Source organism: Exophiala aquamarina, assembly GCF_000709125.1.
Source record: "Exophiala aquamarina CBS 119918 chromosome Unknown aczIA-supercont1.5, whole genome shotgun sequence".
Taxonomy (NCBI): domain Eukaryota; kingdom Fungi; phylum Ascomycota; class Eurotiomycetes; order Chaetothyriales; family Herpotrichiellaceae; genus Exophiala; species Exophiala aquamarina.
The window spans coordinates 480057-495177 of NW_013550583.1; the positions used below are offsets into that span (position 1 = coordinate 480057).

At 50.6% G+C, this 15121-nt stretch overlaps 7 protein-coding genes across 7 annotated transcripts; 1 reads left to right on the forward strand and 6 right to left on the reverse strand.

Annotated features, from left to right (window-relative positions):
• Window positions 1-258: 258 nt before the first annotated feature.
• On the reverse strand, window positions 259-1905 carry A1O9_06833 (uncharacterized protein; the record flags this gene model as incomplete). Its single annotated transcript, XM_013403780.1, has 1 exon — window positions 259-1905. The coding sequence occupies one exon, from the start codon at window positions 1903-1905 to the stop codon at window positions 259-261; it is 1647 nt and encodes a 548-aa protein (XP_013259234.1).
• A 788-nt stretch (window positions 1906-2693) lies between these two features.
• A1O9_06834 (uncharacterized protein) lies at window positions 2694-4148 on the reverse strand (the record flags this gene model as incomplete). Its single annotated transcript, XM_013403781.1, has 1 exon — window positions 2694-4148. The coding sequence occupies one exon, from the start codon at window positions 4146-4148 to the stop codon at window positions 2694-2696; it is 1455 nt and encodes a 484-aa protein (XP_013259235.1).
• Window positions 4149-4785: 637 nt separating this feature from the next.
• A1O9_06835 (uncharacterized protein) lies at window positions 4786-6243 on the reverse strand (the record flags this gene model as incomplete). The annotated part of the gene is made up of 1 exon (XM_013403782.1): window positions 4786-6243. The coding sequence occupies one exon, from the start codon at window positions 6241-6243 to the stop codon at window positions 4786-4788; it is 1458 nt and encodes a 485-aa protein (XP_013259236.1).
• Window positions 6244-7932: 1689 nt separating this feature from the next.
• Window positions 7933-9310, reverse strand: A1O9_06836 (uncharacterized protein; the record flags this gene model as incomplete). The annotated part of the gene is made up of 3 exons (XM_013403783.1): window positions 7933-8814; window positions 8863-9054; window positions 9119-9310. The coding sequence occupies 3 exons, from the start codon at window positions 9308-9310 to the stop codon at window positions 7933-7935; spliced, it is 1266 nt and encodes a 421-aa protein (XP_013259237.1).
• A 619-nt stretch (window positions 9311-9929) lies between these two features.
• On the forward strand, window positions 9930-10602 carry A1O9_06837 (uncharacterized protein; the record flags this gene model as incomplete). The annotated part of the gene is made up of 4 exons (XM_013403784.1): window positions 9930-10187; window positions 10237-10295; window positions 10346-10467; window positions 10520-10602. 4 exons carry the CDS (start codon window positions 9930-9932, stop codon window positions 10600-10602), a joined length of 522 nt encoding a protein of 173 aa, XP_013259238.1.
• A 489-nt stretch (window positions 10603-11091) lies between these two features.
• A1O9_06838 (uncharacterized protein) lies at window positions 11092-12765 on the reverse strand (the record flags this gene model as incomplete). The annotated part of the gene is made up of 1 exon (XM_013403785.1): window positions 11092-12765. One exon carries the CDS (start codon window positions 12763-12765, stop codon window positions 11092-11094), a length of 1674 nt encoding a protein of 557 aa, XP_013259239.1.
• Window positions 12766-14111: 1346 nt separating this feature from the next.
• On the reverse strand, window positions 14112-14754 carry A1O9_06839 (uncharacterized protein; the record flags this gene model as incomplete). The annotated part of the gene is made up of 2 exons (XM_013403786.1): window positions 14112-14591; window positions 14644-14754. The coding sequence occupies 2 exons, from the start codon at window positions 14752-14754 to the stop codon at window positions 14112-14114; spliced, it is 591 nt and encodes a 196-aa protein (XP_013259240.1).
• Window positions 14755-15121: the final 367 nt, after the last annotated feature.

Genomic DNA, 15121 nt, shown 5'->3' on the forward strand with positions numbered 1-15121 from the left:
ATTGTCTATATCCAGCCTGCTCGAACTTGGACTACTTGATACAGGCGGAGCCTACCCTCAACCGTCGATGATATCATCATCGACGAGAGCAAAGAGCCCTTCCCTATCTGCATTATGGTGTTCCTCGGCAATTATTTCTAACAAGGAATGTTACCCCGAGGGCAAAGAGACGAACATCCACATCCCTGGAGCAAAGAGCGTATTGTCGTGCCTAAAAGATAGTGTCGTGGCCCACGTGCCTGCCATTTTGTTCATTGCCTAAGCAATCCAGAACCAAATTCTTTGTAGGAAGTTTCGTGGTCTGACCTCCGGCCAAGTTCCTTCCAATCTGTCGATCTCAGCTTTTCCAGACCAGAGATCCATCTCACTAAGCTTGACAAATTTTGTACGCATGGTTAGCTTGTATCCAAGGAATAAGGCTGCAAATATCGGTATGTCGATGTACGGAGGTATAAATGATTTCGCGGAGAACCGTCCTGGGAAAAAGCAATCGAATCCATTGAAAAAGGCGACAACGCTGCAGAAACAGACGGCAAAGTATGCCAAGAAAGGTTGTAGAGGAGATTTGTACGGCAGCGTCGAGCGGGAGATGCCATTGTGCTTCAAGCCGTAGTAAAATCGGAGATATGTGACACAGACGCTGGCCCAAACAACGAGCGTGCTTACTGCAGATATGTTGGCGAACCAGAAGAATACTTCTGCCGAGTTTTCGCTGACGTTCAGATATACGAGCAGACTGAGAACGGTGGTTGCTCCAACGCATGCATATGGCACGCCAAATTTCTCGTACCGGAGGAATGCCGGAGCTCTGTGATCAAGAGCTGTCGCGTAGAGGATGCGAGAGGACGCGTAGAAGAAGGCGTTTCCTGCAGACCAGGCAGAGGACAGGATCACTGCGTTGATGATGCTAGGCAATGCAGGAATTCCACCGTTGACGATTGCGATCACGAACGGGCTTGCTGCCGCGCCGGGAGCTGACTTGCTGATTGCATTCAACAGCCGCGGATCCTCGGCAGAAACACACATACTGACGAGGAATATGGCTAGAACGTAGAAGATGGCGATGCGCCAGAATACTCTTCGTACTGCCTTTGGGATATTCCGTCTAGGGTTCTCGGCCTCGCCGGCAGCAACCACTACCATCTCACTACCACCATATGAGAAGGTTGCTTGGATGAAGACTTTCCAGAACGCAAGAAACCGACCCAGGCTTCCGTCTTTGAGATATTCGAGCATCGGACCAGGGTCATCCCAATAGCGAAAGCCAATGCGATCATGGTTGGGAGCACCACCCAAAGTGATAATAAACATAAGGAGGATCAACCCGACGATAGTAGTCAGCTTGATGGTTCCAAACACGAACTCTGCCTCCCCATATATCCTCACAGGGAAAAGGTTGACCACAACCATTGGGATGAATAAAATGGTGATCCACACAGCGTTCGAGACCGAGTTCGGCCAGTATGAGATTACGACAGCGCTCGCAGAGATCTCGATTGGAACTCCAATGGCGAACTGGTACCAGTAGTTCCAACCAAGGGTAAAACCAAGAGCCGGGTCGACAAATCGCGCAGCAAAGACTGGCACTGCCCCGGGCAATGGTAGGTAAGTTGTCATTTCGCCGAGACTGTTGATCACCGCATAAAGATTGAATCCAGTGATCAGATATGCAAGAAATGTCGAGAACGGACCAGCTAACGACAGCGCCTGGCCACTTCCCACAAAAAGACCTGTTCCAATGGCACCGGATAGCGCCAGGAATTGTACATGTCTGGATTTCAACCTTCGGTCAAGCGTACCGACATTGCGTTGTTCGTGCTCAAGATTCTTCAGATCCTCATCATGCGCATCGACTACTGACTCGTTGCGATTCGCTTCCTCAACATCTTTAGATTCGTGCTCCATGGTGGCCATTTCGCAAGAAAGGGCGAGGTTTTGCGAGAGCCTGCGAGGTGACGAAGGAGCAGGGAGAGCTCAAACCCTGAAGCGGTCAGGGAAAGGATATCATGAGGTCTGGTGTGCAGAACCAAGGCATGTGTTCCCAGGAGTAAGACGCAGGTGATACGGAAATACCCGTCCATGATAGCCTTTGACCGTCTTTCCCCACGGTGCAGATGCTACTCTGCTTAAAAAGGGTTGCAAGGATGTCGATCACTTCCCAGACCGGAATCTGGTATCATTGTAACCAGGCACGAGGGATTGCGGGGTGGGATTCAATCGTCTGACATTGGTTACCTATGGTAGAGTTGCTGGTGGGGTGCCCACGGGCTTGTGCTAATGACAGCATCGGAGGTATATATCTTCGTGGTTTGTTAAGACATAGACACTTGACGTGTCACAAAGAAGGCTAGATCCTTTGGTCGATCCTGGCGAGAAGGTCGCCCAGGAGTTTTTGATTGGCGCTGAGGCGCTGTTAAGCAGCCTTCCAAGTAGTCTCGTCTCACACTCGTGCAATGTTGATTCCAGATGCTTATTTGTCGATAACGAATGTAGACACTCCCAAGATAACGTTGCGATTTTGTGCACGCCAGCAAGTCCCGAGTCGAGTCATGCGCTCGGGACGAAACGGAAGTGCTGAGCCTATTGGGGGCTGGAAGAAGTAACATGATATAATGCATTATTCACTGATTTTGAGGTGTCTTGCGAAGACCGGTATGATACACCGAGTACCTTGACAATCTGATGCAAAGAATTTAGGCTGCAGACATCATCTTTGAAAACTCGGCAAGAGTTGACTCCTCGCCCGCAGCATCGTCACCCAGGATAATTCCAGCAGCATCGACCAATCTCTGCGTACGAGCCCGGACATCTTCCCTTAACTTGTGCCAATCTGCGTGCACCAACTTTCCGTTCTTCTTCAATATTTTCCCATTGATCATGGTGAGATCAATATTTGAGGCATTGGCATTGAACATCAGTACTCCCACGGGATCAACGGCAGGGACGACGTTGATATCATCACAGCGCACCATAATCAAATCCGCTCTCTTGCCGGGTGTGATGCTTCCCACAAGATGACCAATGCCGAGCGCTTCTGCTCCACCCAGTGTGCCCATACGAAGAGCTTCGAGAGACCTGCGTTTGATTCTGACGGGGACGGCACCCAGTTCTTCGTTGTTGCGAGCGCGCTCCGCTTGAAGCAGTAAACGCATTTGGTTGAACATGTCATTTGCGTTGTTGGAAGTTATGTCGATCCCTAGCCCAACATGGCAACCATGTCCCTCCGCTCTGAAAGCCACCGGGCGTCCCATTCCCATTTGTAGCTCGGTTTCGGGTGTTGATACAACACCTGCCTTGGCGGCGGCCAAATACTCGCACTCTTCCGTTGTGAAGGACGAGCCATGAGAGAAAAGGAGGTCTTTTCCCAAAGTCTTCGATTCACCTAGCTGTCGTACAATCTGTTGACCAGGGTCGTATTGTCCCAACGAAACATGGGCGGTGATAATCGTGGATCCAAGCTCGCGCCCTAGTGCAATCTGCTCTCGAAGGTTGTCGATGCCCATTGTCTCGGCCTCGGCTGGGGCTAGACCAAAGGTGAGCAAATCTGTCTCCCACGAATTTGTCTTCCAATGTTGTTTGCGTGCCCGCCTAGCGTCTTCAGTCTTCGCTGCTGCCCGAAATTCGGAGCTGGTCGCGTCGAACTTGCTGTGCTCGCTTGGCAGCTGTGGATTCTCGTAGAAGCCATAGCAAAATACTCCGCGGATCAGAGAGTCTTTCAGCGCTTTGATTGCGGCATCAGTATGAGCAGGGGAGTTCAAGATATGGCAGTGATCGACGACGGTGGTCACTCCATTATGGATCAAGTCCAGTGCAGCGACATGATTCGCTGCATAAACATCCTCCGCAGTGAACAAGCTCCCATAGCATCGGCGAATAACAACCAGGTAATCGGCCAGGGACCAATCAGTAGCAATTGACCTCAGTAATTGCTGCCACATATGGTGATGTCCATCGACGAAGCCAGGAGATATAATACAATGGCGAGCGTCGATGACTTCAGCTTCCGGTGCTTCAATATTCGGTTCGACTTTCACGATAGTAGCGTCCTGGACTAGTACATCGCAATTCTTGCACACCCCGATGTTCTTGTCCATGCTAACGACATCAGCCCCCTTGAATAGGATGGCATTCTTCGGCCCTTCGCTCATGATTGATGCAATTCTCCTATTGGAACAGTAAGAAGCATCAGCCAGATATGATGTTTTTGGAATTGCAACCACGGCTGATCAAATCATGATCCAGGAGATAAGTGAGTATATACTTCTGTCAATCTAAGTACGAGCCGGATCCGGGGATGAAATATTTCGTACCGCAAATGCCGCAGTGGATCAGTCCCATGGCCAGCTTGTCAACAGCAAAGCAGTCTGTGAACCACGAGCGGGGCGACTCGTGTCCTGGACCTGGTTTCGCTAGTGACTGGTGGAGAGGTTGTCAGAAACACAAAGCATTGTGAATCGCGGGGTCTTCGGCTTACCAAAGAGATTCCCACACAATCTTGCACAATCTCGCACAGCGAGGTCGCAAGCAATTATGGCATCTGCACTCCATCTTGTGGCTTGGGCCCACCTAATGGTGAATAAGAGGAACCAACCAACATCGGAATATCTCATTTCATGCGAGGTTGACGGATGAGGGTCCTCTCACGTGATTTTCCGAGCCTTGGTTTTCCGACCCCCTCAGCACATCCGCGACCGAGGATAGTCGCACCAGCTCCAACCTGCTGTGAGGTACGAGCAATCGGCAAGGCAAGGTAGTGGATCCCGCAAGGGCCAGACCTGAATCCGTTCAGTAAATATCGCATTCTTCCTCCTGAGAGATGCCGTAAATCGTGTCTCCTGTGGAAAACGAGTCCAGATCCCTGAACGCCAAGTGCAAATATTGGCGAGCCGCTTGGACAGACTTTGAAGACTGGGGTAATTGTTCGAGAGCCTTGAGCAACGTAGATGAGAGATATGAATAAGCTTCATACTTTATTTTGCCCTGTTGGTACTCGCGGCAAACGACCTTGTTCATGAGTCGCACAGAAGCCACAACGTGATGAGGATAAGGATCGACAGCCACGAACGAGGCCGTGATGGATCGACCAGATGAGCCTGTGGGAAAGTCTGTGCCCTGCTCTGTTGCGGGTTCGTAGATGGTATACTGGCTCTCGAGGCCAAATTTCAAGGCGTTGATTGCCTCGTGCTCTGCATCCAGCCTTGTCTCTGTGAGCTCTGACAACAAGTCGGTTCGCTCAGCTGCCTCCACTGCATCGACCAAGATCAAAATCCCAAGGTAGTAGTGTAGTACGGTCTCATACCAATTGATTCTTTCGAGTTGCCCAAGAAATGGAAGTCTCCTTTCACAATCTCGCAGCAAAGGACGTATTGTAACTTTGAACATTTCAATGCCCTCCATGAGGAACGTCCAGGCTTGGGTGACCATCTCCTCTTCGACCCCTTCACGAAGTGCTTCTTTGAGTACTGCAATCATCTTCCAAACGTACAATTTGCAAGCCGCGGCAGCGGCGATAACTTGGCAAGCTGAATCGTCCGTAAGCTCAAATCCATTCGTTCGCCATTCTTCCGTCTTGCTGTGAAAGGAACCTGCAAGCCACATTTTGACCAATCGCCACGCTGGTTCGGAGGTAAAGCCGTTCAATCCTGCTGTAAGGGAAGATCTGAAGTTGAGCGTCAGTGAACCCGAAGTGTCAAACATTAAAGCACACCAGTAAGCCCTGCTTTCGAACGCCAGATATTCCTGTGTCAGACTCGAGGCCGGGGTTGGGGCGGCAAGTGCATCAGATCCAGGTGAGACTTTCGCTCCACTGAACTGACAATTTCTTTGTCGCTCTCTGAGCCTCTGAACCTGTTGCAGTGCCGTCTGTACACATATTTGGCCTGTCAGGCCCTCCATCTCTTCGTCGTCGGAGATTCCGTTCGGAATAGGAGTCAAACCAAAGAGAAACAATGTTATCACAGAGCGATATGACACACGGTTGATGGCCCTCAGCATATCTTTTCTTGATGCACGCCATAACTGTCGGATCTCTTCCTCGTGGTCACCAACCCCGGACACTTCTCGTGGGATGAGCGGGAGCCATCTCGCAGAGAATGCTCGTACTGCACGGCGAAGAGTTTGGTCGATCTGATAGTCCCGAGCTTGCTGTTGACTTGGCAGATCACTCAGGTGTCCTGGAGTGCTAGACTCCCATTCTTCCCCCATATATGCATCAAGCTCGGTGAACAGTCTAGTCGGCCGCATGATGACATCGCTAGATGGGTCGTTAAGGAATGGGCAACAGTGCTTGCCCAACCAAAGTCCAACGATTGATTCGAAACAGTTCTCGAAAATTTCATCGAGCCAGCGTCCAGTTGCGTCGTTTGCTAGGCCATCTGCTGGAGGGCCAAAAGATTTGCGTTTCGGTTCACTGCGAACAGCGAACGGTTCGCTAGATATGCTGTCGAGCTGTGAGTAAGGACGAAGCGGAGTGGCGTAACTCCATTTACCTAGAATGCCGGGGATGCCTCTGGCTGGTGTAGTTTTCGGCAAGTCTGAGGACAGGCTCGCAGCCAAAAATACTATTTGACGTCTCTGGTGAATCATACGAAACAACTGATTCACTGGTCGCGGTGGACATCGACCGAGAATCCCGGCGAGGCTTCGGAGTTACTTTCTTTACATTGTTGATCCACTACCCAATACTCCGGTTCAGCCTTATTCGCAGACGCAATATGGAAATGGTCGTGGAACCATACCTCAAAAGTGCACCGCCGCTTTCTCCTAGTACATCTGGAACATGATCCTGTCCAATTTGTCTTTCCGGGTTGATGTCCAACTCGGGTAGCATCACAGGCCACCCTTGAATTTCGACACGCATCACAGCTGGAGAACTGCGTCCGCTTGGGACCACCGATTTCTGGCATTATTGTAGGCATGCCGACGGGAAATCTGGCAAGCCGGCCAGAAAGGAGGAATGCCAAATTGTTAACGATGTGAAAGGAGGAATTGTGCGGATGTAGGTGACGAATGTTCTGGGGAGGAGGCGAGGCCCATGGCTTGCAATCTAGGTCATGTTTGCTAATCCAGATCCTCATCCATGAGCATTAGCTAACTAGTGGAAGCGAGGCAATACCCGGGAATTTCGTGGCACCCAATGATATGCAAGCGTTGCCGTGAACGCCCCGAAGTGGTCCAGCAGGACTTTCGGGAGGCCCGTGCTTGGGACAGGATCGTAAAGCAGACGAAAATTCGGAGGAAATAGGCGGACTAAGCGTTCATGGTAGTTCTTCCATGTGCATCAATGTGTCCAACTTGGAGGATGATCATCAACATCTATTGGCCCTACCACTCTGAGGCGTGTCATTACCTTCCGAGGTCCTCCGCCATGCATTTGCAATACTGGGGTTGAAAGACGCTGGATAATCTCCCTTGAGCTTGCCAGAAGGGCTATATTTTCTGAGGATTTCAATAGTCATTCTCGCGTAGCCAGTGCCTCGATTCTGACTAGGATGGCGACAGAGATCGCAAGGCAAATTGCGAACAATTGAAGCCAGGCTCGGACAGCAATAAGGAAAAGGCAAGGCTTGCCTCCCCCCGGGCCCCAGATTCGGTGGCCAAATCCCGGGGAAGCCCTTCTGAACCTCGGTTTCGTGGCAGGAAATAGGCGCCAATCCCTGAGTCTCCACGCTAGGTGAGTTCCAGGGATGGGATAGGCTGTACGAAGAGTCGAAGACGTACCAGATCCCTGGCGATCCCTGACGGGCTGATTGAGAGGCTGGATGCAGTCGGCATCGGGTTTAACCTTTCCACCGATTTATGCCGAGTTGTCCATTTGGTCCTCAAATGCATAAAATTCAACCTTACAAAGCCCCTGAAGCATCTGAGGGATGATGTGAAATTAATTCATTGGGGCAGCTGATCAAGGACCACGCGTCTAAACCTCACTTCCGATTAATATTCCGTTACATTGTGGATTGGTGCATCAGGGCCAACCAGCTGCCCACGGCATTCGCCAAAGCCCAGAACATGCTTACCATCAGCGTCCTCGCACCACGCCGATAGTATCACGGAATCGCCATCGAGGAGGTAGCCTACCTCGACTCCACCTTCAAGTTGCAGTGGCTTAGTCGCATGTTGCGTTGCTTCAAATAAGCAGCCCAACTCATACTTGTTGCCGCCTTCATCAATACCAGCTCCCGATATGGTGCCAGTCCCCATTGTATCACCCGTGCGGATTCCACAGTTAGCCGAAGCGTGATGCGTCAGCTGTTGGAAGGGAGTCCAGTACAGGTAACTTAGATTGCTCGTGCAAAGCTTATGGCGCTTCCCGTCTCGTTCGAGATGAGCGGCCAATTTGACATCGAATGTTCCACGGTCAAAGTCGGCGAATCTCAAATGCTCAAGCGGGCTTGTCTTATGCTTTGGCGCAGTCCTGAATGCATCTAAAGCGTCCAAGGTGATGATCCAGGGAGAAATCGTGGTACCAAAAGATTTGGAATTGAACGGACCCAATGGAGGCATTTCGTGAATTTGGATGTCTCGACTTGACCAGTCGTTCAAGAGGACGAACCCAAAGATATGGTCGGGAGCATCGTCCACTTTTATGGTTTCTCCATACGGAACTGATTTTGAGACGATGTAGCCCATCTCAAGCTCAAAATCGACTAGTTTGGAGACGCCGTACTCCGCTTCCTTGTTGCCAGGCTTCCAGAAGACCCCTCTCGGTCGACGGACTAGTGATGGCGAAGGGATGACACTTGATGCTCGGCCATTATATGCCGAGGGCGCATTGAAGAAGTTTTCTGGGATCTTTCCACCGCTCATCGGCGAGCACTTGACATCCGTTAGCAAGCCACGTCTCCCATGCCCTGGGCGACTTACATTTTGACAGTGCTCTAGCGAGCAAAAGAAGTCGGTATAACCAGGGATGTTTACTGGTAAGTGCGACTGGACCTCAGACAACTTGTGTGCGATGTCCTCAGGAAGGGTTCCCTCTTTGAGTGCCGATATAAGATGCTCTCGCACTGCTCTTCTTGTCTTGGCGGGTAGAGCAGCAAAGTCGTTGAGATTGATCTGTCAGGATGTTCAGCGAGGTTCGGGCCCAAACTACAAGTCTGCAGTGCGCACTGGACCATACCTGTGATAGAGCGTCCTTTACCGAGGACTTCTCGAAGAAGCCAGACTTACTCAAGCTCCGGAGGTCGAGGGCATAATCTCCAATTGCCGTTGCACACCGCGGTGAGGGATCTTGCTTCGTTGAGAACACTCCAAATGGTATATTTTGCAGCGTGAAAGGGGAGCCTTCAGGCACTGTAGGTTTGAATCCCATCCTCCCAGACTGAATCAAAGCGGAAGTAAACGACAAGCCCGTCGCCAAATGTTAAAGTAATCCTCTCCAACCTTTTGTAACTTCTTTAATGATAACAGCCGGTCCCCCACACATCCCGATCCCAACGCGGTAAACCGATTGATTTGCAGGGCTGTTTTGTCTGCCAACCAATCATGAAGACCCAAGCATCGGATCCGATGTTCGTACCATTCTACCCACCCGCCGACAAGTGTTAAGCTTTGAGCGGATTGAAACTGGTTTTCCGTCCTTTACACGGAGTATCTCTTATTCAGAGTGCCAGACAGGGAGGACGCTTTAACTGCGGAGATTCATCCGCTCACGTGACAGCCTTTTATACTACCTACTCCTTTCAGAGGATTCACAGGGTCGGGAAGTGTGGAGAGAGGGTGAATCGAAGTATGAGTCGGATTTAATCATGCCCTTTATTAAGAACCCCGCAAGTGAAGTTCGAAGCCACGTCGTTCAACTCAACTCGATATATTCCACTGAAACAGCCAGCTCTTGTGGCAGAAGGAGTTTTGCCTGCCAGCCTCAGAGCACTTGTCGACCAAAGTACTCGGTGGGACAACCTTTCTCTCCACCGTGAAAGGGATCGAGGATGTCGTCTTACTTCCCCGACCCCCGACGCATTGTCACGGGCCATGACGAAGAGGGCAATGCAATCGTCTTGAAGGACAGCCAGGTCCCGTGTGTCCCCATAAGTGCCGATGCAAACTTCGCAGTCCTATGGGAAACTTCTCAGTTTCCTGCCAACCTCAATGGCAACGAGGACCCCATCGAGAAGAAAACCACGAATTTAGCCAATGATAAGGGCGTTGTCCTGAGGATTGTGGACATTCCTCCAAATACGGTCACTGTAGGTTACCAGCGGCCTCCTATGAACAATTCATTGACAGAGGGGACAGATGTTCCATCGCACAGTTTCCTTGGATTTCGGAATTTTATTTGAAGGAGAACTTGACTGGTATGAATCTTGCCATCGCTCGTGGAGCAGCAGCTAATTGTGTCATGTAGTCGGCTTGATAACGACGTCGTGATTCACATGAAGGCTGGGGATGTTTGTGTCCAGCGAGGCACCATCCACGGTTGGACGAACTCAAGCTCAAAGCCCGCGAGAATATATTTTGTCTTGATAGGTAAGCTTAGCCCTCGCGAGAGCGTTGGCAGGTTTTGTTAACGATCTTCCAGCTGCTGATCCCGTCAAAATCGGTGACAAGGTTTTCGAAGAAACTGGTTTCAAACATGAAGATGTTACTTCAGGGGGCAAATAGTGGTCGTTACTGTAACTCCATGACAGTAGCGGCAGCATCAAGCAGATTACCTTGTCGTTGACCCTAGATGGAAGAGTCCAGCTATCCTTGGAAAGGTGCCGTTGTCTCATACGGGGGGAAACCTGCTCCTGACTATCAGGTTCTGTTTGCTTAGCGTAGGCTACCATTACTTAAGCGTGTGTAGCGGTGGGATGCTGGCTCCTGGAATTGGTCCTGTTAGTCGCACTTAGCCACGATGCTGCATTTAAACATCGAGTTTCGCATTCAGCACGATCGAACTTTGAGTCTCCTGCGGACCTTCTGCCCTGAGAAAGCATCATCAAAAACGAGTGATGTGTCAATTGTGAATTCTTCTTTGAGGGCTACGCTAAATCCACATCTTGTCCAAAGCGGCCCATCTCTAGGGATGAGTATATGCTTCAGTCATGTTCATTCTAAAGTGGCATGCTAGTTGATCGTCAAACGTCTGACTCGACTGAGCCATGTATGCTATGCAGAGATCTGGCTGAGATGAGCTTCCCAATTCCATTTTGCCCGCAGCACAGCTAGTCCTCCACTCTGCGTCTCCACTGTTCGGCCCCGCCCTCTGTCATTAGTATCTGTGCCATGTATTGGTTGTGGAGGCCAACTGTTCGGGACAGGGTTAAGATAGTCAATGACCCCTGGAGCAAGAGTGGTACTTTGCTCAATGATTGACATTGTGTCCTGGCTGGGTTCTTCAAATTTCCACCACATACCAAAGCGACCATGGCCGTCTTTGGTTGCTGAAGCTGCTGCTGCGTTGTGTGAAATCCATTTTTCGTAAGCACTGCAACGGGAAAGATGGTATTGATATACCTCCTCGTCAAACTGCGTGCCTTCTGCGGACGTGAACGCTTCTTCCTGGGGCCACAAGGGACGACAGAATTCGGATAGGTGATGAAAGAAGATGCCTTTGAAGGTTTGTCCGTTTTGGCTGCAGTAGCCACCGTGATCACAGAACTCTTCCAGAACACCGCCTCTGCCCAAGCCAGCCCAGGTGGCATCAGTGTTTGGCCATCCAGTGGCCTTGACGACATTGTCGACCAAGGCATGCCCATCATCAAGGTAACTTCGAGCACCAGTAGCGATCCAAAGGCCTCGACTGGCGGACAGGATCACACCTTGGTTGTAGGTGTAAACCATTGGGTCGAGTTCATCGCACTGCTCAGTACCGGGGTTTATGGTGCCATTTGGGTAACGGCGCCAGCCAGATATATGAAAGCCATCCTGGTAGAGGCCCGAGGCATCATCTGTCATCTGGCTTTCCCGAAGCCATTTATAACTTTTTACTGCATTCTCCAAATGCAAAGCATCATGCGGCTTCGCATAATCGTATTGGCCCTGTGTCATATATGGGGAGGTATTGTTATCACCGGGAAAGTACAAGTACATTGCAATGCTCGCAGCGGTAAAAAGCTCGTTGGTGATTGCGTTTTTGTAGGGCGTGAGGTATGGGTTCCAGGTCATTCCTCCTCCACAAAGAGAGTCGTCCCAGCCATTTGATGCAAGATCATAGAAAACGCGGGCGCGATGAGCTGCCATAGGAGTAAATTGGAGGCCGTGCCATCCGGCGGGGGACAGTGATCGATGACCAGATTGTACAAAATCCCAATGCTTCAGCGAATACAACTCGACAAATTTGACGTTCTCGAGCCAGCCAAGAACGACCCACAGCATGTCATCAAAAGCCTGATTCCGCAAGGAGAAGGCGTTTTCGCCGAAGTAGAAGATAGAGGTGTGGGCAAAGTATCGATCTATAGTATTCTGCCATGACACCAGGTCAGAGCAGCTAGCTATAGAGGATATATCAATGGAGGCGATAATGCTGGATAGTGTAGCCGAAACATGTGTTCCAATAACAGCTGCGGTCCAATCAATGGCGTCAGGCCAAGTTCCCGAGAACAGGTCAAAATATGTGTCTTGCATCACCTCTATCGCATCCAACGTGTCACGTAAACTTGGTGGTAGGTGAGACCGTGCCACCGCTTCGCCTGCTCCCGCCCTGATATTTGGGAACGCCTCTTGCTGCCCGTCATTTGTAGCTAAGTAAGTCTCTGGACTTTCCCTCCATGTTCGCTCGATGATGCCAGACTGCGCGAGCCGTGCACAGCAAAGGAGAGTAGGGACGGTTAGGAGACGCATGTTTGGAGGGCGACGTCGAAGGGCATGATCGGCCCTGATGCGGAGACTCGCGAGAAACAGACGCTGCGGATATCGATATTTACAAACAACGCTAAAAGAGAACGAATCTCGACAATGTGGTTAACTTTGATCACGAGGGATGAGCCTTGTGATCATTTCTGATGAAAAGGCTAAGCATGGCGTCGGCAAGCAGCCAATAAATCCATAGCGCAGTGCATCTCAGGCTTGGAGGAAATGAGGAGAGGGCACCGAGCACCGAGCCAGCCGACAACGGTGAACTGTTACTCGTACAGCGTCTGTACGGAGTAGTAAGCTCGGGCTAGAAGCAGACCAGGGGAGTGGAAGGGAACAGGGGAACTTGGAACGGAGGATATCCAAGAGCCAGACGGAGCAAACTGGTGATGAGGGGCCATCAAGTGGGTCATGTGACCGTCTGCCAAGCCAGTGCCAAGTAGGGCTGCCTCAGCTTGCCTACAACCTCATCGTTCGAGCAATGCGCGTCCACGCGACAATCATAGTTGGAATTGGTTTCGCCCTGATCAAGCTGACTACAAGTCAGTATTTATAGTCTCCACGAAATATTTGATTTCTTATCCTGACTTGGAAGAATCTACTTTCAGCACAACACGAAGTCATCGCCGGGTAGGACTTGGCTTGGTCAGAACTTACCTGGAGAGAAACCCCAACCGGGGGGGCTTCTCCAACGGATCAGCGGATGGATCTCCATGAAACAATCATGGAGACGTTGGGCTGTTAGGGCATGACCAGGGAATCGACCTTCTGCTGTCCAAGAGCCTCAACACTGAGGTTCCTGTGATTGTGTCGCGTGCCTTGCATGCGACACCTTGAGATGAAATACGCTGCTCCTGGGGAGGCCTACCAGAAGCTGGTGGGATAAAGTACCGGGCGCCTGCTTTCCTTGCCTCGATAAAAGGCCGACCTATTGGGATCTTGCAATCCAGTCAACATTTCTGCCTGGTGCCTCTCTGCTCGCTGTCGCCGCCTCGGTGGTGACAGTCCTAGGGCAATTCGATAAGAAAGATGTCAACGCATCGCGACGTCTTTCATGAATTTCAGGGCCAGGGTTTGGGTGCGAGAAATATGAACCGACTATTTGATCTGGCTCTTCCTCCTACCCGAGGATTCTCAGTAGACCACAACAGAGCTCTCTACTTCGGCCATTATTTGTCCCCAATTTCCAATGATACTGACAAAGAAGTAACCAAATATTTTCTCTCTCCCCTTTAAGACATCACATTCACTCTCGGACCGCCCTTCCATTTAATGTTGACCTTGTTCAAAGGACGGGGCGCACCATTTGGCATCATCCGGCTCATCTCAGAGACTCAAGGAAGCATCCTGTGGGTGTTGTCATAAGGTGCTTCGTGTTTGATTGCCTCCCAAATATCATCGATTGCTTTCATCGCCTGGTCTCTCAAGTGGCCCTTCTTGAGGTGGGCAAGGGTTTGTTCAAGTTGCTCATTATTGCTTACTCCGATGACGATGCCGTCCCCCCTCTCCTTCTTCAGAAGTGGATTGAAGACAACCCATTGGTTCGCAAGCACGGCCTGGGTGACACCCTCAGCTGCCGCGGCGGCCTCCCATTTTTCCAGTGCGTCAACGTATGTTGGCTTGGCATACGGTTCCTTGCACAGCACATCTATCACTTGGTTGTTAAGGCGACCTTTTCCTTGTTTGATATCTGCAGCTGTCTTTGTCAAGAAGCACCCGGCCAGCGAGCTGTACGCATAGAATACGATGCCAAGCTTCCGAAGAGTAGGGAACAAAAGTGTTTCTTGAAGACGGGCGACAGGGTTATAATTGCTCTGGTAAATGGTGGGCAGGATGTACTCGTGGTTTTTTTTAGCGGTATCGTACACACTCTGGATTTCTTCCGCGAGGAAGTTTGAGAGCCCGAACCGCCTGAAATACCCCAGTTGGTAAGCCTGTGGAACGCCAGCTAGCGTTTCGGATAGCGGCCTTTGCCATCAGATATATGCAAATAGAAAGTATCGACCTGTACAATGATGTCAAGACCAGCTCTAGCAGGAGAGAGAAACAAGATCAACAGCGATTGGGCAATTCATGTTCGCTTTCCTGCTTCGAAAATGGAAGACTTCAGAGCTTTAGAGTCTCAAACAAGCAAGCCCAGCACCGATCCTAAGACATACATTCCCACAGGTAGTGTAAACAATTCCAAAGAAATTCACTCACCTGTTTGACACCGAGACTTTGCAGACTCTCTTTCCCACTGTGCAAGATATTGTCTCTCGTCGCCCAGCCGGGGAAAGCGCCGCCTTGCTATTTAGTGTCGATTGTAAACGAATCGCCTGTTTTCTATTCGCCCTGCGTTTTC